The 21,980-nt window shown below is 39.0% G+C and overlaps 1 protein-coding gene across 2 annotated transcripts; it reads left to right on the top strand.

Moving 5' to 3' along the window:
• The first annotated feature begins 1,336 nt into the window (after positions 1-1,336).
• Positions 1,337-20,570, top strand: rgl3a (ral guanine nucleotide dissociation stimulator-like 3a). Of its 2 annotated transcripts, none has more exons than XM_022675182.2 (17): positions 1,337-1,725; positions 8,521-8,819; positions 9,609-9,653; positions 10,739-10,908; positions 11,266-11,423; positions 12,547-12,894; positions 13,028-13,131; positions 14,026-14,107; positions 14,759-14,830; positions 15,607-15,693; positions 16,173-16,205; positions 16,291-16,412; positions 16,534-16,629; positions 16,841-16,949; positions 17,874-18,089; positions 18,365-18,479; positions 18,777-20,570. In XM_022675182.2, exons 1-17 carry the CDS (start codon positions 1,573-1,575, stop codon positions 18,929-18,931), a joined length of 2,364 nt encoding a protein of 787 aa, XP_022530903.2. In that variant the 5' UTR covers positions 1,337-1,572; the 3' UTR covers positions 18,932-20,570. The 2 variants fall into 2 exon arrangements, with proteins under 2 accessions (XP_022530903.2, XP_022530905.2); XM_022675184.2 differs by lacking the exon at positions 1,337-1,725 and adding an exon at positions 4,328-4,437.
• Positions 20,571-21,980: the final 1,410 nt, after the last annotated feature.

Below are 21,980 nucleotides of genomic sequence, written 5' to 3' on the forward strand. Positions count from 1 at the left end.
GACCCTCCCTACAGCGCATTTTTCCAGCTGCTTACGACACACAGAATTACACATAAAATAATTTAATAAAAACAGTGACACTAGCAGAGCAGAACACTCTTGCTGCCTCCACATAATCAACTCAGAGCTGTGAAGTAATGGGTTTTTACTTTCTGGACATGATTTTGTCATCTCCAAAGTGTGTGTGTAGATGAGGGTATACAACAGTTCTGTTCCTGGAGAGATGATGCGGTTTAAACTCGTGACTAAGCTGAACTTGATCTCAAATCAGATAAAACTCTGTAACTGAACGTCTATCAGTGTGTGGATCAGTCACTGCTCTGTTATGTAACCAGCACCTGCTCTCAGCCAGACAGAGCAGCTCTGATTAGTTATTGTTATTAATCAGATGGATTGGTTATTAATGGATAAACTGGCTATTCTTTGATAAACAGTGACTCCACCCTTCCTTCTGCTGTTTATTGTGCTGTTGATAATTCGAGTTCATAAGAGGTCAGAAATGCTTCGGTGGGCAGTCTGAGCTCAGGTTAAATATACATGTGTCATGTTAAAAGATTAGGTGTCGTTTAAAATAATTAAACATATGGATATTTGTCTTTTAAATTAGGATTTTAAAAATATTATAAATATGAATGCAGTTATCTTTCTTAAAAAGACTAAAATTGAATGTCCTTTCCAGTCAACCTCTGAGGAGACATAGTTAAGAACGTATCCAATAAATCTACACTGTTATCACAGGGCCTACAGATTCCTCTCACCATAGTTGATGTCAAGTCACAGCACCTACTGGAAAGAGACTAAACAAGTTTGATTTTCACTGGAGGTGTTCAAGGTGGAAACCTAATAAAAAGAGTCAAGCTAACACATATTACAAATCACATATACATATTAGTCCATATTTAGTGTACTTTGCAGTTCACACGATTACAGATTCTAAATGTAAACAGCATTTAAATAGGTTGGAAACTGAAATGTAGTAGATATTGTAGTTGCATGACCTTTGCAATGTTCTCTATATAGGGAAATAAGGAGGTTTGAGATTTAGCTAGATTTCATCAACACTAAAAACTGTTTTTCAAAAATCTCCACCCTGAGCGCATTTTCTAAAAACTCAATTGTCAGACACCAAAAACATTCTGTGTGGAAAGAAGAAGATCACCTAAACAGAACCAGAACTGAGAAACACATATGCAGGCTTCAACCTAAATAACAAACAGGAGGTGGTAATTAGGAGTAGGTGGAGTCAGGGTGGACCAATCACAAGTTGGATTAAACTTCCCTTTCTGTTTGCTCTCTTTGAGTAACAGAGATCAAACAAAATCAAAGTGAGCAAAGAGGTGAGGAGGCCTGGTGTGTTACAGCAGGACAGTAGTAAAGTGTGGACAGGATATGCAGGACTGGATCTGGATGTTTTGCAGATGTTCCTCCATGCTTTAACACAACAGATCTATCAGTGCAGAGCAAGAAATGCTGGGCTGGGAGTGGTGGTTGTGTGTGTATGTGTGGAAAGGGTGTGTGAGTATCTGTCCACTTGGGTAAAACGTGAGTGTGTGTGTGTGTGTGTAGTGAAGGATGAGGATGTGTGTGGACCTGTGTGGAGGAAAGCGAGGTGTGTGTGAGGGCCTACAGGTAAAGAGGCTTCTGCGCTCAGCTGGACAGTGTGCTTACCTGCAGCGAGTTCAGCTCATCAGATTTGACCTGATAGACTCTAGACAGGACACACAGGTAAGTGAAGCTCACTATCTGCAAACCTAGTGATGTTCAGCTTGTCAGCCCACACTCTCCTGTTCAGCTTCTAACCTATCCACCTGCACCCACCTCTTAACCTGCCCACCTTTCATTCTGTCCACCTGCACCTACCTTTCATTCTGTTTACCTGCACCTACCTTTTTTCTGTCCACCTGCACCTACCTTTTTTCTGTCCACCTGCCATTCTTCCATTCTGTCCACCTGCCCACCTGCCCATCTTCCATTCTGTCCAGCTGCACCTACCTTTTATTCTGTCCACCTTCCATTCTTCCATTCTGTCCTCCTGCACCCACTTTTCATTCTGTCTACCTGTGCCCACCTTAACCCTTGTGTGGTGTTCGGGGACGCCTTGTGTGGGACCCGTTTTCATTTTTCATCAAATGATACTAAAAAAATATTTTTTCTAACTCAAACTCATTGCCATTGGCTCATTTTTTGTAAAAAAACATATATCAAAACACATTTTCGATAAACACACACTGTACCCCCCCCCCCACACACACACACACATTTATATTACATACAGTATGTTTGGCCAAGGGCTAATAAACATTGCTTCATTTGTAAATTTGAAACTAAACAAATTTTCTATTCATATCTTGAGTTTAATTCATTTTCTTTTACATTTTATTAAAAAACTAATAAAAAAAGAGTAGCACTTTTTGAAATGAAATGTAACATAAGAAAGGTAAAGGGCAAATATTAACCATGTAAGTTGTTTATATTGCTTGCAATTTAGGTGAAGCAACCATGTGTAAAGCATTTTAATGTAAAATTGCTTAATTTTGCTGAATTAAATACAAGTAACAAAGTAAACGAGTAACACAAATATGAACACCACACAGGGTTAATTCTGTCCACCTTCACCTACCTTCCATTCTGTCCACCCTTACCTGCCTTTTTATTCTGTCCACCTGTCCATCTTCCATTCTGTCTACTTGCACATACCTGCCTACCTGCCCATCTTTTATTCTGTCCACCTACCCATGTTTCATTATGTCCACCTGCACCTACCTTTCATTCTGTCCACAAGTACATACATGTCCACCTGCCCAGCTTTCATTCCGTCTACCTGCACCTACTTCTCCACCGGTCGACCTTTTCACCTATCCACCTGCATGCACCCACCTCTTAACCTGCCCATCTTACATTCTGTCCACCTGAACCCTTCTGTCAACAAGAACCTACCTTTCATTCTGTTTGCCTGCACTCATCTTTTCTTCCTATAATGGGCTAAATACAAAATAAAAGTCTACAGAGATTCTCTGACTCACAGGACTCTTATTTATTTAGTCACACTGTGATTCATTTATATGGTTGTGTCTGAGAGAGAGTGTGTGTGTGTGTGTGTGTGTGTGTGTGTGTGTGTGTGTGTGTGTGTGTGTGTGTGTACGCACTCATGCGCACGTGATAGTGTTGTGGGAACACGAACACAGCGCCCCATTTTTTGTGTTAATGAACTGGACTGTGCGTGTCCTCACAGTCACCCACGGGCCAATTGTGCTGTGTGTGTGTGTGCGTCAGTGTTCTCCCATTAACATAATTCCTTAGAAACTGTGTGCTTTTTGTCTTTTGTAACTGTGTTTGTGTGTGTGTGTGTGTGTGTGTGTGTGTGTGTGTGTGTGTGTGTGTGTGTGTGTGTGTGTGTGTGTGTGTGTTTGTGAGAGAGATATGTTCCCACTCTCTTTGTGTGCTGATGCACATGATGCAGAGTGTGAATAAACTAATCTGAATGCGAGGTCTCGGATGTGTCCACCAGGGGGCGCAGTTCTGTGGAAATGCCTGCTTTCATTTACCTTAATATGCACTATAGCCAAACAGGGATTAAGCGTAGACTGACATTTTGCATGAGCTAGGGTTGCATAAATCCCTCCAGTACCTTCCTTACAGTAGCGAGTTCCTTACAGTACTTTCTCTGTCATTTAACTAATGCAGTTCCTAAGTGACATCTCCTACACATCCCGAGAGCATCAAAGAACCGTGTGTGAATGTGTTCGTTCATAAATGCTCCTACCCCTGCTGCTTATTTACGTTCCATAACTAGTTCTGAGTTTCATAGAAGAAAAAAAACCTTAAACAAAATCTTAAACAACAACAATTTCATAACTTATATTCTATGTTAGATCAGGATTAAACCTTAAAATATTTATAGGTATGTCCCAACAATAAGAAATAAATATCAATGAGCTGCTCTGATTTGAGCTGTCTGATTCACTTTTAAATGTGGTATCAATATTCGGAAATGGGTTTGGGCTCTTATGAGATAAAAATATGTAATGCAACCAAATAATGCACCTTTAGTAAATGTTCTTTGCTATATTTGTTAATATGATTGTAGCTAACCCGTCAGGAGCACTCTACCTACCTACCTACCAGCACCTCTGTGCGTCACACTCACGTCACCGCCCCGCCCACTCGTGTACCTGAGGGGTGTGTGTGTGTGTGTGTGTGTGTGTGTGTGTGTGTGTGTGTGTGTGTGAGAGAGAGAGAGAGAGAGAGAGAGAGAGAGAGAGAGAGAGAGAGAGAGAGAGAGAGAGAGAGAGAGAGAGAGAGAGAGAGAGAGAGAGAGAGAGAGAGAGTGTGTATCGCTCGCGCTGTTCAGGGATCACACTGATTGAGCTTGCGCCGGGCGGCAGATTGGTCTGTGCTGATTTGAGGAGCAGAATGGGGAAATGGCAGATATCGATGGTAAACCCTCAATTATGGATTATCGATTTATTGATCTGATTTGTATTTGGTTTGCTTTAAGGTAAAACTGCTGTAAAACTATTTGGATTATGGAGGTTTCCTTCTGCCAAAAAAGATTGGCGAGGTCTAATGTGTCTCTCGTTCTGTTTAAAGTATTTGGGGGAATTTAATTTAATTTAATTTTCTGTTGGATGAGCTTCTAGGGGGCACTACTGTAGGTCAGACATGTTGTTTTGTAGTTTTAGTGTTTTATTTTACTTGACAATTGTCTCTTTTAATACGACATTATCTATTCCACCTTAAATGCAGCTGTTTCATTTTTCTGTTGCTGAACCATTTAAGGTGGAACGGACGATTCGAACAAGTAGACAGGTCTATTGTCATAGTTATTTTGCTGAAAGTTGCCCACAGTGATTTAAAGAATGTTTGTGTGTTTGATCGTCTGTAACACTTTTTGATCTCTGTGTGGCTGGTCAATGTCTAAATTAGCTGCATTGATTTTATTATGGAATCATTCATTAGAATATTTGTACCAAAATAAGTCAATGTAATCTAATTGAGTCGCGGTGATGATTCACTGAGTTTTCCTCTCGCACAGTTATTAATAGCTAGGGGGTTGCCCGGTATTGATTAGATCTAATTGGTGGATTAATCAGATAAGATCGGATCAAATCCGCTCCGGTTTGTTTGCAGGGAAATTCCAGTTCCTGTCGGACTGGTCAGATTCCGAATCATTTTCCTGATTCCTCAGCAGGGCTGGCACTGTGTGTGTTCTGAATAAGTAGATACTATAATTAAGTTGGTTTCCATTGTAACTATTTAATTGAACCTAAATTGTGGTTAAAGCAGTAATTCTGATCTAATTAGTAAATCTGATTCCCTGGGCTCCGAGTGGTCCAGCGGGATAAGCGCTGCCACTATGATCAGGAGATGCCGGTAGCTTGCCATCAGCTACCGGAGCGCAAAGAGCATGATTGGCCTTGCTCTCTCTGGGTGGGTAGATGGGGCTCTCTCCCCACATTACTCTAAAAGGTGATGTCGATCAGCACAAGCCGTCTGTGAGCTGATGTATCAGAACCGAGTCACTGCACTTTACTCCGAGAGCGCTGGCTACTCGGCAATGCTATATCAGCAGCAACAAAATGAAATTAGTTTATAAAACAGTTTTATATATTTATAGAAACAAACAAACATATGTAAACATACATCTATTTTGTAAACAACAGTAATTAAGTCTCTGATATTGTATAGATAAAAATGTGTTGTAACAAACCAATCTAAAGTGCAGTAAATTAAACAATTCCACAAAAAAATATAAACTTAAAGCTTCACAATAAATAGCAACTCACATACAAAATAGACTACAGTCAAGATCCAACACGGTTTTCATATTAAATATATGGATTTGTATTGTTTTAAAAATGATGGCAATGTTATTTTGAAATGATGTGATATGGATACCCTCACCCGCAACTTAACATCTCAAATATACTCAGGTCAGCTGAGTTACACTAGAACCACAGGACTGATGATGAAGATAGCAACAGTAACAAACAATGCAAATAAAAAATTTAGCAGAATTTCGTTCGACTTAAGGGTCAAACCTCTTGTTGTTTAAGTCAAGTCAAGTCAAGTAGTTTTATTGTCAATACTGCATATGTACAGGACATACAGAGAATTGAAATTACGTTACTCTCCTTCCCAATTTTACAGCAAGTACAGATAATAGATATAATAAAGGAGAATGGGAGACACTATGTGTACAATACAGCAGGGACACAAATAGACATACATGAGACAAAAACAAGGTGCAGTGGTGTGGGGGAGGAATAGATATATAAATATAAGTAAATTAGTAAAAAATAGATATATAATTATAATATAAAAGAGTGGGAGACACTATATGTTCAATACAGCAAGACACAATAAACATACGTAAGACAATAGTGCAATATTGATGGTGATCGAGATGGAATGACAGTAAAAATAGTAAATAACAGTAGTGCAAATACGGTATATGGTATATAGCTTAAGGCTGGTAAAGTGAATGGGTGCGTAAGTCCTTAAAGTTCACAGTTTAATTAAGTGGAATTAAAGTGCGTATAGACAGTGCAAGTATATCAGTAGTGCAGGTGTTGTGTAGTGCAAGTCCGTTTGGAAGGGACCAATACTTTGTGCATTGTAGTGCAGAGTTTCAGTACTTTATTAGTGACTGTGGTGACTGTGTTAGCCTGAATCTGAGGTTTTAGCTACAACAGCTTGTCATTACTGCAGTTATTACCAATGGCTGTGTTTTTTTACAAATCAGAAAAGTGTGGGACAATATGCAAATAATAAAATAAGTGTTTCTAGATATTTTATGATTAGTCAGATTTATTCATTTGTTAGTAATATTCTTCTATTCCTGCATTTCAGGCCTGAAATACTCTCCAAAACAGTTCGTACTATAGAACATTTACCACTTTTTTTTTATCTTACTCTTCATTGAACTTGACACCTAAAAGATATTTGACAGCAACAATACCAAGCCATTTCAGGTTCCTTTCAAACTTCTTTAAAAGTGTACAATAGTACAGGACCTTTATTGGAGACAGGACAAGACAGGAAAGGACTGCAGGCAGTACCCTTACCCTCTTTTACTGCAGCCATGCCTTTGTAATTTTCCATTCTCTTGTTGAGAAATGGAAGTCCCTGAAAAAGATGTCATCGTGAAGGCTGCATATGTTGCTCTAAGATCTCAATGTATTTATCTGCATTATTACTACCATAACAGAAATGTATTGACACAAGCTTGTACCACAGCAGACCCTGGTTTATAGAGTTGCTGCTGATAACAGTCTGGATGGTCCTTTTCATCTTTTCGTCTTAAGCACACAGCATCCATTTCCCCCCCCCCCCCCCAAAAATATCTGAAATACTTTTTCTTCTAACCACAATCCACTGACCACTGTGGTTAACATAAGGATTCCACAGGACTTGCAGGAATCAATATATTTCAATAAATGTATCATTTGCACAAGTTAGTATGCTAAGCTAAAATTGGTTTCATGCTCACTATGTTTATATAAATCAATCAGGCACAATCACGTCTTACTGAGCTTTTTTACTGAGTCTGCCTAGACCTGTTGACTGATGGATTTGTTATGCACAAGGCATCCAATATTAGCCTTGTCACTCCAGTGCTAAGTTGGTCTTGCATAAACATCCATTAATTGTTAGCTACTTTAGCTCTGTAGGTCCAGCGTTAAGCTTATCAATGATTGGGCTGAATGTGTTGGGTTTAGTTTAGTGTTCAGTCCACCATCTGCTTTGAAGGTTTTTGCCCCTCAGTTATGAACTTTCAGGTTCTCTGCTGTGACAAAGACTTTTTTAAGAACTTTCTTTTATTCAGAAAAAGGTTAAAGATTGACTCCTTTAGATAAAGACTGACTCTGCTCTTGTTATTTTGGTGTGTGTGTTTGTGTGTATGCATATGCGTGTCTCTTTTCTGCTGGTGGATTTGGGTCAGCCTGTTTCTCATTGTTAGGTTTGTTTTGTTTCGGGAAACTGAACAGGAAAACTTTGTTCTGAGAAATGCCTTCAGACAGTACACAATTGTAACTTAACTAAACAAAGTAACAATATCATCAGATTTTTTCCCCCCAGCTGATAGGAATAGTGTACAGTGCACTTCCAGTTCAATCTCAAACTTATTATCACATACTTTAAATCATTTTCTTAGGATTGGTTACCTCAAGACCTGTGTTCATCTCTGTAGTAATATTAAATCAAGGCTAGGACATAATCACAAGGATATCATCTCAGCTGAGGTTTAGCACAGTTTTTCACAGAGAGCATGCTAACTTAAGATTAATGTGTTATCCTAGGACTAGTTTATAACAACTAGCCTGTAATCTCATGAATAGTCATATAAGACTACAGTGTTATCAGGACTAATGTATTACCTTGGGATTAGAGTGGGTTCATGGCACAATGTCAGCCACTGAATATTTTTGCTGAATTGAGATGCTGCTGTATCCGACTGAATTATGAATTGTGTGTGTGTGTGTGTGTGTGTGTGTGTGTGTGTGTGTGTGTTTGTAGGACCCAGTGCAGGAGTGGGGTGAGGAGGTGGAGGATGGTGTTGTGTACGGAGTGGCGCTACACCGCATATGTGATCTTGAGGATCCCACTGACCCTGCCCCCTCCTCTGAGCCCTGTCCCCAAAGCTGTGTACAGTATCGGACGCTGAAGGTCCGGCGGCTCAAGGCAGCCACTCTGCAGAGGTTGGTGAGCGAGCTGGTCCAACCGGAGTGCAGCGACCCGGATTACCCCCGAATCTTTCTGTCCACCTATAGAGCCTTCACCTGCACCACCTCACTCGTACAGCTGCTCTTCCAGAGGTGAGGAGCTCAGGGTTTTATTTTTTAAATATTCAAATTTACCATTTTCTTTTTCCCATAATTAGGCTTTACTTTTTTTACTTTTACTTCAAATTGCACCTCCACTAATGTGTTTCATAGTTGCATGCCAAACACATGTCTTGCCAGTTCAACGTTTACCTTAAAATAAGTTAAATTGTCCATTTCCCAAGTTCCCAATTTAACATAGGGTCAGATGTTTTTATTTATTTATTTTTTATCTTAAATTGTGTGTGCCAGTTCCTTCTATACCCCAAAAGTAGTTTATTTATTTCCCAAATGGGTATGTGGGATGTTTCATCTAGTGTGAAATGTGAGTTAATGGGTATAATGGGTATTATATAAGGCATAAACAGGGAAGAACTGGGTGTTCCATTTAAGGTGTAACACATTTAAAGTTAAAAGAGGACAACTAGAGCCTTGCATTTAAAGTGGAATTTAAAATCAGATTATATTTGGCTGGACATTAATTCATGCTCCACCAAAATGTTGTAGCTGTTCTGTTTGAGCAACAGGTCTGTGTGAACTAGGAATGTCAGTGGAAGCTTATAGAGAGAGTGAGAGAGAGTGAGTGTGTAGTTATGTCTCTGTGTAACTGGTTCCACCTGTATAAGTTTCCTCCCATTCAGTGTGTTGGAAGGAATGTCGTGCTGCATTGTGTGTGCTATACAGTGGAATAGGTGCCTGTGTTAATAATAGAGCTGAAACGTGGGTTAATGACGTGTGTGTTGTGGTCCTGACAGCGTTTTGTTTTGTTTTATTTTTCTCCAGGGAAGACTCCATCACTAACCTGGACAGCAGTGTGTGTGTGAGGAGGTGAGTTTTGGAAATTATGAGTTTCCAGCCCATAATAATACTATGACTTTTATTTCCCCCAATAGAACCTTTACTTTATGTGGGTATGCATTATGCCTAAAGCACTGGAACGTTAATGAAATTTTAAGAAAAAAATGCACCAAAACTTTATAACCATTCAACAGATGAAGTAAACAAAGTTGATAATATTATTAACAGTAGCGCATTTAAAGTGTATGTTAAAATGTAAAAAAGCCCATCTGTGTCTGTATCTGTTCTGCATTTCTGATAGAACCCTCTAGGAAAGTGTTTAGACTATTTTGTGTTGTTATTTACTGTAAAGCTTTAAAAGTATTTTTGTATAATTGTTTACAGTTTGTTTAGAATTCTAGTAGTACTTAGTAGTAGTTATTTAGTTTAAATTGCTTGCAACAGACATTAGCATGTATTTAAGCATGAATAAGGAACAAATATATGAATATTATTTGGTATATCAGAGTACAAACATTTACTGGATTAATGAGCAGCTGTAGTTTATTGGCTGAGGTCCCATCCCTCCTTGAAATTAAAATTCTTATTGGTTTGACTGTTAACCCACCGCCAGCTTAAAAATATTCACATTGATTCTGCTGCAATTATATTTTCTCCCAGTTCTATTAATATGCCGCTGACTTAATTAATAATGGTTATAACTGAAAACATGGATTGTTAATGTGGGCGGCGGGTCAGATTGGAACCTTTATTAGACTTTTAAGCAGAAGCATTTAATCCCATTAAAATCTGGATATTTGATACATGTTTTACACCAGCAGCTTGTGAGAAGTCCCGGTACGCAGGAAAAAGTCCCGGTAGAAGTGCCGGTACTGCGTACTGGTGAGTACCGCTCTGCTTCGAGCACTGCTGCTTACTGTAAATCAGAACATGAATTAGTTTCTAATTGTTGGGTGTTTGCCTAAATGTGATTACGTAAGGTTCTAACTGATCTGAATATACAGTATGCTGTGTAAAATTATTTAAATCCTACATATACATAAACACACACATGCTCCCACACCTGTGATGGATGTTATATATATTTTTTTCTCTCTTTGTTCCTGTGTCTGCAGCTCTGTCCCTGTGCTGGTGCGCTTGTGGTTGGATGAGTACTGGGAGGACTTCAGAGATGCTCCTCAGCGCTCGGCTCTCAGGCTGCTGTGTGCTCACCTGCGTCACCGACTGTGTTTCAGACGCCTCGCCCGGCAGGCTGAAACTCTGCTGCACACACTGCAGGAGGAAGGTTAGCTTAAACACACTCCGTCTATCTCTCTCTCTCTCTCGCTCTCTCTCTCTCTTTTTCTCCTTTCTCTCTCTCGCGCTCTCTCTCTCTCTTTTTCTCCTTTCTCTCTCTCTCTCTCTCTCTCTCTCTCACCCACACACACACACAGCCTGAGAATTGCACTGGGGGAGATAACTGGGAAGGTTGGGGGGGTCAAAGTTTGCCTGCTCACCTCCATGGTTGATGCTGAAACCACAATTTACACATTTACACTTTTGTTAATTTAATTATTTTTTATTTTTTGCTTATGTCATGTATGATTCACTGTCATCCAGTTTCCAGTACAGTCATGTTCAGGTTGTGTATCTGTGTTTTCAGACAAGCGTTCCATCAGTGAGCAGTCAGAGCTCAGCAGTGGCCCTGCAGTGGATGGGATCAGTGGTAAAGAATTGACAGGGTCAGACCAGGCCCAGACCGAAGGTTTACTGAGCTTCTCCGCCCGGGACATCGCAGAACAGCTTACACGACTGGATGCTGTGAGTATCACCTCACGTTTGACAAATATCTAAACCTATAAAGGCTATAACAATCTTTGTGGTGATTTAAAAAAAAGCAAATAAACAAAAAAGGCTATAAAATGGCAGTAAGTGTGTCTACCTGTGAACTTATATTGTCACTGCACAATGAAAAACAAGTATCTATAAAACATTTTTATTGGAAGTCAATTAAATATTTTTTTATAATAAATACATTTTTTTAAGTATTTATATTGGTCCATTTATCAAAAAAATTTGAAACAGTGTAAGGGACAGTTTGTCTGTTTAAAGTACGTAGCAAACTAAAAACCGAGAAAATGGAGAAACTTGTGTTTCATTGGACAGCGATAATGTATAATATTAGAATTAACAAAAACTAACATAGTCAGTGAAAGCATCTACCTGTGAAGTTGTATATAACATTAGAATAAAGCCAAATATACATAAGGTCAGTGAAAGCATCTACCTGTAAAACTCGGTGTAACATTAGACTTAAAGCTTGGATTCTCTGCCCGAACTCGACCTGACCCGAAGCTCCAGAAAATAGTTTTGATAGTTTTAATTATATTTTTATTTTATATAAAGCTCTAGCGTGATAATCACAATATAGCTAAGTAACCAAGTATTATCGTTAACGAAAACGAACGAAATAACTAAAACTGGAAGTTAAAAAACATTTTTGTTAACTGAAACTAATAAAAACGGTAATTAAAAGGAAAAAACATAACTAACTGGAACTGTATTGTGTGTTTATAAAACTAAAACGAATTAAAATACTGATAGAATACACTTTGTTTTTGTGTTTGTATACAGCTAAATATACAGAAAGCCTGGTCAGTGAAAGCACCTACCTGTGAAATTGTATATAACACTAGAATAAACCCAAATATACATAAAGTCAGTGGTCAGTGAAAGCACCTACCTCTAAAACTCTTTATAACATTAGAATACACCTAAATTTACATAAAGTCAGTGGTCAGTGAAAGCACCTACCTGGAAAACTCTGTATAACATTAGAATACACCTAAATATACATAAAGTTAGCGGCCGGTGAATATGTCTACCTGAAAATAAACCAAAATAAACATAATATGCATAATTAATCCTGGTTTGTGTTTGTCAGGATCTGTTTGTGAAAGTGGTTCCGTTCCACTGTCTGGGCTGCATTTGGTCTCAGAGGGATAAGAAGGAAAACCGGAGTTTGGCTCCGACAGTCCGCGCTACCATCGCCCAGTTTAACGCAGTCACCAACTGGGTCATCACCTCCCTTCTGTGTCCGAACTCAACCTCCACACCCAGCTCTCCACAAACACCCCGCTCACCCAAATCATCTTGCTTGCCCACACCACCCCAATCGCCCAAACCACCCCGTTCACCCAGATTAGCCAGAATGTGCCAATCAGCGCTTTGCCTGCTCACAAGCCCCGCCCAGCGCGCACGGATCATTGAGAAGTGGATCTCCGTAGCTCAGGTGTGTTTTTAGTCTAATTTAGATTAAGTAACATTTAGTTGTGAGTCTCTAATAAGACTGGAGACTTCTATTTATAAAATGTATCAAATATAATGTGTAAATTGTGTATGTGTTTGTGTGGGTGTGTGCGCAGGAGTGCCATCAACTGAGGAATTTCTCCTCCCTCAGGGCGATTCTCTCCGCACTACAGTCTAACTCTGTGTACCGCCTCAAAAAGACATGGGCAGCAGTCAGCAGGTAAAAGCAGTAGCTACTTTCTCCTCAATATATAGGGGTTTAGAGTGAAGCTCATTAGCTGGTGGGGGTGGTGGTGGGGTGACTTCACCAAAAACATGTATTAATCTACTTAGCCTTTAACACCACCCACTCAGTGTACAGCAGCCAGTCAGCACTGAGCTCATTCAACAAAAGAAAAATGGCCTCCACAATCCCCTGATCTAAACCCAACTGAATTTGAGGTGATTTGGGATGAGATGGAGCTTTACAGCAAAAAGAAAAAGCAGCAACTATTGTACAGCACCTCCAGAAACTCTTTCAAGACACTGAAAAACATATTCCAGGTGTCTCTACCTCATGCAGACACTGAGATTAAAATACCAATCTATCATTGAAGCTAAATGGCTACTTACAGGTGCATCTCACAAAATTAGAATATCATTGAAAAGTTAAAGTCTTAAAATGTGAAACTCATATATTATATAGATGTATTACACAAGCGTTTCTTTTATTGTTGATTATGGCTTACAGCTAATTAAAAAAGGCAGTATCTCAGAAAGGTTTTATATTATATAAGACCAATTGGTACTTCTGGCAATGTGGGCAGTGTGCCAAGTCCTGCTGGAAAATGAAATCCGCATCTCCATAAAATGTTGTAAGATTTCCGGGAAAACACTCCACTGACTTTGGACTTGATATAACACAGTGGACCAACACCAGCAGATGACATAGCTCTCAAAACTATCACTGATTGTGGAAACTCTCAGTCAAAAAACTTTGACTGAGAAGAGATGTGAGCAAACCTTTAACTGGTGCTGTATCTAAAACCACACACACAAACAGCATGGATTCTTATTGGTTTGTTATTGGTTTGTAACTGGTTTCTGAGTGGTTTCTATTTGGTTTTAATTGCAGGGAGAGTGTGGCCGTCTTCGAGCAGCTATGTGAAAACTTCCCTGACGAAAACTGTGTCCTGACCACCAGAGAGATCCTGGAGGTGTGTGCGTGAGTGTGTGTGGTTTTCCATTAGGTGGACTGATAGCAGTGTTTGAACACTGATAGCTGTGTTCCTGTTTTCCTGTAACGGCGACACGAGACTGAAACTACCCGTATGAACCCACAACTGTTACTATTTTAACTGCTTTTTAATGGCAAGCATTTTGCATATTTTAAGAAGTACTGTTTAACACAACATTACCTGTCAATAAAAAAAGACATTGAAATAATTAAAAAAAATAAAACAACAACAATTGGCAGTCTGTGGCGGGTCAGAGCATCAGTCAATGGTGGTATCAGAGCAGTAGTTGAGGGTGGGGTCAGAGCAGCATTTTAGGGGGCGGTTCACAGCAGTAGTCGAAGGTGGGGTCAAAGCAGCAGCAGTTAGGTGAGTACGTTCATGAGTGTGAACGTGACCTTAGCTGTAAAGAACTAACCACACTCTGGGGCCATGTGACGGGGCAGGTTATCCCATTTTAAAATACACCTACTGTTACAGTACAGTATTTCAAACCCAGATAAAGAACCACTGAATTCTGTATCAGCATGAGATTAAAGAGCAAACAGGGGCTGAAAGAACAGTTATATAAACTATTGTTCCAGCTCTGTATCAGCAGTTTGAGTTTAAGTGCATTTTTAATATTTATTTCAGGATGGGAACCAGACGGATGATGGCTGCCTCTCCAAAGCCCCTAAATCCCCCAGACTGAGCCCCAGACACACGGTAAGATGCTACATTAAATGTATCAGGAACATTTCATTTTAAAACTCAAAGCATAATGATTGACCTCTGTTGCCAGGTTCAGTGATGACTGAATATGCTAGGCTAATGTTGCTAAGGAACACTGGGCTGTTATTAATCTCATCTCAATAAACACACACCAAAAATCTGCCAAATCTATTCAAACTAGTTTATTAAAATTGACTATTTCCTAAAGCAATATGGATAGGCCATATTTCAACATATTTCCACATTTAAAGTAAAACTGGAACTGCATTACTGCTGGTGAAGCTGTGAAGCTTCTGAAGCTTTAAACCAGGGGTCACCAACGTGGTGCCCGTGGGCACCAGGTAGCCCGCAAGGACCTTATGAGTAGCCCGCAGGCCTGTTCTAAACATATAATTAATTATTAATAGTAATAACATTTAATTAAGGGTAAATTAAGCAGTTTTGTGATTTCACAAGTGTGTATCAAACTGGTAGACCTTCGCATTAATTGGTACCCAAGAAGTAGCTCTCAGTTTCAAAAAGGTTGGTTACCCCTGCTTTAAACCTAGGAGAGAAACCACCAGTTAAGATACCAGTTTAGTCACATTAGTAACTGGCCAAAATGAATCAGAAGGTGTTCTTCTTTTTTCTTCAGAGCCAGACTTGTAGTGGAAGTACAGAAATGAACTCTGTGACTGAATAGGGAAGTGTGTGTGTGTGTGTATGTCTGTGTGTGTTTATGATGTTTGAGATTTATTGGTTTTATTGTGTTTGTGTGTGTGTGTGTGTAGAGCTGCAGTACTGGGGAGGTTCCATACCTGGGCACGTATCTGACAGCTCTGACCATGCTGGACACTGCGCTGCCGGACACGGTTGAGGTGAGGCTTGCCCCCCATATCTGTCTTTTGCCTGTCCGGTATTGATCTCTCCGTTTCTCCCCTGTACCTGTCTCACCTGTCATTAACACCTGTCCTACTTGTCCTTTGTCTAATATAATTGTGCTCTCACCTGTCCCACCAGTATTATTCTTGTCCCACCTGTTCTCTACATCAATCCCATTTCACACCAGACATGGTAATTGTGCTGTGTATCACATCATACCATGTCACGCCATGCTGCGCACAATACAGCCTGATATTAATCAATGTAGCCTTTAACACCAGCCTTGCACATCATGCGGCACCAGTCTCTATTAGAATAGTAAATAAAGAATGCATTGCTTTTACTTTAATAAGAGTATATAAAAGGCTAATAAACACATCAACAAACATCTAGCTGTATTTAAGCTTGTAGCAGCAGCTTTGTAATATACTGCTATTGCTATATACTGTATTTAATCCCACACTTTCTTATTCAGGGAGGCCTGATCAACTTTGAGAAGCGAAGGAGGGTGAGTAGAACAAATGATATATATAATATCTATTTTAAAAAGTCAATGAAAATAGCAGTTATAAATACAGAATTTCTCTCACTAGGAATTTGAGATTTTGTCTCAGATTCGGGTGCTACAGGCATCCTGCTCCCTGTATTCTTTCCCCACGCACCCTTCCATCTGCTCCTGGCTCAGGAGCAGCACTCCCCTCTCCGACCAGCAGAGGTCAGATTGCCCACAAATATCTTTACCTTTTTTAACACCTAAAACTAAGTTTCAGCCAATGAGGTTGATCCCCCATTGTGGTAATTAAGCACTGTGTGTGTGTGTGTGTTTGTGTGTATAGTTATAATTTGTCTCGAGAGCTGGAGCCTCCAGTGGATCCATGCCCAAATTCTCCGAGCTTCTGGAACCAGCGTCTCATCGCCAAGAAGATTACCTCGTAAGTTTTCTCATCAGTGTTCAATGTAGTTTAGCACCACCTGTTCAGCCTACAGCAATTAAACACCGCCCCTTCAGTCTACAGTATTTTAGGTTACACTCACTAGGCCTACAGCCTATCAGACCATAGCTCATTTACATATCAGGCTTAAAGAATAAAATGAGTGCTGTTCAACTTTTAACAGCCCTACTTGTCTTAATTGTGTGTGTAGGTTGCTAAGCAGCAGTGAGAGATCTAATGCAGATCAGATCAGTGTGTCTTCCTCCGGCTCCAGTGGCTCGGAGATGGACGACCTCTCCCCTCTCCGACATAAACCTCAGGTGAGTTTATATATATAATATGTATATGAACTATGATATCATGGCCAAATAGATCATAGAATAATCTGTTTGGAATATCCACTGTACATCTTTACTAGTTTCAGTTATTTGTAAATGTTATTGTTTGTAACATTCACCCATCTCTCTATATAGGGGAAATAATTTGTACAAACGGACTGTTTCAACTTGTTACAGTTCTGAAGATGATAATATATGGACATGCCTGCTGTCTCAGTCCATTTAGCCCCACCTACTCAGCCTATAGCAGTTTTGCAAATTGAAGAAGATCGGACAGCAACGTATAATATCCAATGTATTTATTTGACTCAGAGATAAAACGCGAAAGTTTCGCCCCTTAGGCCTTCCTCAGCTTTTTTTTATAGCAGTTTTGCCCTAGACACTCAGACTACAGTAATTTAATCTCACCTTCTCAGACTACAGCAGTTTAGCCCCACCTACTCAGACTACAACAGTTTAGCTCCATCCATTCAGCCTATAGCAGTTTTTGGTTTGTAAACTCTTTATAAATCATCAATTTAAAGAATTCTTTGTCAAGAAGATGAGGTTCAGATTTGTGCTGAGACTCTGAAATCTGATCTTGAAATTATCCAGAAAGATGCTGCAGGTGTTTTAACTTTACAGTCCCAGTGTGTGTAGTTGACCTTGGTGTGCTGTCGGCCGTTGTTGAGTGTGTAAACATTGACTCAGCCTTAGGAAGAAAAGAGAAGCTGATTATTTTCCACTAATTATTAAACTAGTGAACATTATTGAAATGTGAACATTTCTAATCGGAAAGTTTCTTGCGAAAGCTTTGCACCAGTCCCACTCTGAACTGTTTAATGTTCAGGGAATGTGGAATTAATTTGTGTGTGTTGCTAGGAGTTCAGATCAGGATTAAAGTAGGTTTTTGTATCTCTCTTGCAGTGTGGATCCTTAAACAACATTTCTGAAGACCCCACTGTCTCGTCTGTCCAGCAGGACCTCTGTTCCGATGGTGCATCATCATCATCTTCGTCTTCATTATCCTCCTCCTGCTCTGCCCCCTCTCCCCACCCCGCCTTTAATAAGCAGGTGGGCGACTCCTGCATCATCAGGATCAGCATGGAGATAGACCTCGGCACCATCTACAAAAGCATCCTGGTGAGTACAGTTTTCGCTGCTGCTAAAAATATATATTTCTATGAGGAATCTTTAGAAAAACTTCTTAAGGTGCTGTGAGAAACCCTCAGGAACATCTTTTAAAACTTCAGGAACCTCAGGGTGTGCTGTTCTGTGTCTCAGGTATCAGTCAATATATTAATATGGGCATTTTTGTGAGCTCTAAGCCATTCATACTTCTAATTCTATGCATAACTACTGTGTTTAGAAGCCGCATGTGTTAAACCAGCCACATGGTTTTGTCGTTGTTTTGTTAGATAACCAGTCAGGATAAGACGAGTCAGGTGGTGCAGAGAGCTCTCTCCAAACACAACCTGGACAACCTGAGCTCGAACGACTTCAGCCTCATCCAGATGCTGCCTCACAACAAAGGTAAACACACCTGTACACTGAGTAGGGGTGCTAACTCGCACACAGTCTGTTCTTCAATCTGCTATTAAGCACCACCTGGTTGCCTACTATAGTAACAAAATTAGTCAGTAAGTTACATAATATTAAGAATGTATTATTAATTAATTACAGAATATAATAAATTAAGATAAGACAAGATATAAGATCTTTTTCCAGGCAGAAGCACAAAATAAATCAGGATGAATAATTGTACAGCACAGTGTAGGGCGTTTCCAGGAAAGTGGTCAGTGTGTGTAATATCTTCTCTGTCTCCTTCAGAGCTGCTGTTGCCGGACAAGGCGAACGTGTTCTATGCCATGTGTCCCTCAGCAAGTTACGACTTTGTGCTTCGTCAGCGCTGGAAAAGCCATGACAAAGCGCCGGCAACCTGCTCCAGCCCCGCAGCCGTGCCTCGAGGTCGCCATGCAAAATGACATCAACGCCTCTGATGATAGCGATGTTTGGAATAGGGCTTAAAAAGGCCTCATTAGAAAATCACTCGATGATGCTAACAGCACCACCTCTGGTTTTGAAGCCTGACTGACTTACAACTGACAATGAAATTGTGTTCATTTGTGCAGGACTTCATTAAGCTATTAGAAAATGCAGTAAGCTAAGCGACAGCACCACCCGTGGTGTGGAAAACTCAATACACATCCAGGGCTTTTTGTTCTCTTCAGATGTTTCACATCAGTACTAAGCTAAGCTAACACACTCAGTTTTGAACTGCACTCACTCTGATGTTCACTAATGTCTACTCGGATGTTGCAGTGCCTTGTTAATGGACATCTGATTTTATAATGAAGTAGAAACATGAAGGATTTGTGATGAAGCAGCTGTATGGATTATCTATGACTGCTGTACTATAAGAGTCTCTAACTAAGTTAGAAGTGTAGAGCATTTAATGTATTTTTGGAATCTCCTGGAAGGTATAATACTATCCCTTGCCAAGTTTTATTGGCTTTAATATGATGAATTCATGCTTTTTAACAGTGTTGCCCTTTAACTGAAACATTAATATAGATATTTATATGAATAATTTTCTCATATGTATTAATAATACAAATAATAATAATGGTGACTAAACTACAGAGCTAATATATTCTTTGAATGAAAGTTAGAATGTTTTAAGTAGTAGTTTAATAAAAACTGCTGCATTTCAGTGTTAGTGCTGCGATTTTTTAAATGCAGAAGTGATTGTATTTATTTTAATATCTGTGGAACCACAATGTGTTGTGTTTTTGTCTGTCCAGCTGTGTTCTTTTGTGTTGGGTCTCTGTACAGCTGCATATCTAGCTGAATGTCATTAAAGGCACCATACAGAGAGATTTCTTTTAAAAGCTCATTACGCAGCAGCAGCAGCAGAACAGCACTGTTTTACAGATGAGTCTGCTGCTTATTGTACCTTTTAACAAACCATGCCTAATCACACAGCACTTCATTACAAGTGTTATATTTATTTTTACATGATATACTTCATGTTTATCAATATTCACCTTGTCTCATAACTAACATTCACATAAATGTAAGTTAAAATGTACTTTAAGCTGCCTGTAAATAATTCTGTTTAATCTGCCCTGAATCAGAAACATCAGATTAAATAGTAAAGTGGATTTCCATACAGCTTTCAAAATGTTTTTGATTATGAGTAGTTTTAATTGAGTTATTATACAATATAAAATAATTAAACAGTTAAGATGAAACAAAATAATTCAGATAAGTTTGGTGTGGGCTTGTTCACATTGGTGTTGAAATTATCACCTCCAGCCACACTGGGATAAGACTGCTCTGGACACCCTGCTCTTCATTAAGAATGTATTTATTATAACCCCCACTCAACAATTATGCAGAAATTGAAAATCATTTGATGGAATTCCTTCATGTTGTGTTTGTGTAGCTTACCACTGGTCCGCCTTTATGACTAAATTCCAACTTTTTTTTTTTTTTCTTTTCATTTTTTGTTTTAGATTTTATGGGAAACTGTATTTTAATGTTCTCTGGTCTTCAGTCTGCTCTCTGTTCTGTTTACACTCAGCACTTTTGAATTACATTTAAATAAATTAATTTAGTTAATTCAGTCTCTGAAGGTGTTCTTGGTTAGGTAATAAAATGTATTTAGGAAAAACTAAAAGTGAATGACTGAGCTTAATCCTCATTGGCTAGAAACTCCCCTCACACACCTGTGACACTGTTTCTGTTCATTCTAACATAAAAGTTCAATATAAAATCTCTCTTCAACTAAATGCACATTTTAATGATCTTGTGGTGATCTTTGTGTCATTCATAATTTTATTATTTATTAAAGCACTAAAATGCCTTTTGAACTTTATATATTTAATTTTTTATTTCTAAATTCTCTTAAACTGTTGCTTTTTTGGTTTTAACAACAGAAAATAAGAAAGCTTGTTTTATTGCCATTGCTGTTATTATTGTTGCTTTCGTTGGTATAATAGGAGAAAATGCAGACCTAAACTTTATACATACAGCTCTGGAAAAAATAAGAGACCCCTTAAAAATTATGGATTTCTTTTATTCTACAAAATTGAAAATCTCTGGAATATAATCAAGAGGAAGATGGATGATCACAAGCCATCAAACCGAGCTGAACTGCTTGAATTTTTGCACCAGGAGTGCAGGCATAAAGTTGTCCAAAAGCAGTGTGAGACTGGTGGAGAAGAACATGTCAATATGCATGTAAACTGTGATTAAAAACCATGATTATTTCACCAAATATTGATTTCTGAATATAAACTTGTTTTTTTTTTTTTTGCATTATTTGAGGTCTGAAAGCTCTGCATCTTTTTTGTTATTTCAGCCATTTCTCATTTTCTGCAAATAAATGCTCTAAATTACAATATTTTGTATTTAGAATTTGGGAGAAATGTTGCCCGTAGTTTATAGAATAAAACAACAATGATCTATATCTTCTAGAACTGTATATTAATAAACACTACCATGTATATATTAACTATCGTTTTGATTTTTCCTCTTATATGAATAATACACAGTACTCAGTGCTTTTAATTCCTCCAACGAGTAAGCTAGCTGTTATCCATATCTGTCATTCTAGCTCATTTCCATGCAGTTTAATGCTATAATCAGAGGAAGTTCTACTTTTATACCTTTTATAAGAGCCACACCGCGAGATCTGCTGCAGGTGGAGACTGTCCGGCTTGACTTCTCTCTGACCAGCAAGGCAAGGCGCAGCTCCATCTCCAACACCAATAATATGTAAATTCTTTGAGGGAAGTTCCTGCTTTTGAATAGAGCGCCCCCTGCTGATCATCGGGATGCAGCACATGTCATTAAGGAATATCTGCGAAGAGAGCAGTTGGGTGACGGTTATTCAAGACAGTGTTGTATAGTAACGAAGTAACAATACTTCACTACTGTACTTAAGTATATTTTGGAATACTTTGTACTTTCCTCGAGTTTGTTTTTTTGACAACTTTCAGTTTTACTTCACTATATTTCTGAATTTAA

Source organism: Astyanax mexicanus, chromosome 5 (genome assembly GCF_023375975.1).
Source record: "Astyanax mexicanus isolate ESR-SI-001 chromosome 5, AstMex3_surface, whole genome shotgun sequence".
Classification (NCBI taxonomy): domain Eukaryota; kingdom Metazoa; phylum Chordata; class Actinopteri; order Characiformes; family Acestrorhamphidae; genus Astyanax; species Astyanax mexicanus.

Excerpts from the sequence above, each read along its gene's own strand:
- rgl3a (XM_022675182.2), top strand. The coding sequence starts at position 1,573 with ATGAGGATGTGTGTGGACCTGTGTGGAGGAAAGCGAGGTGTGTGTGAG. Across the intron at positions 1,726-8,520 it reads ACTCTAGACAGGACACACAG|GACCCAGTGCAGGAGTGGGG; the intron begins GTAAGTGAAGCT and ends GTGTGTTTGTAG. Across the intron at positions 15,694-16,172 it reads CGCTGCCGGACACGGTTGAG|GGAGGCCTGATCAACTTTGA; the intron begins GTGAGGCTTGCC and ends TTTCTTATTCAG.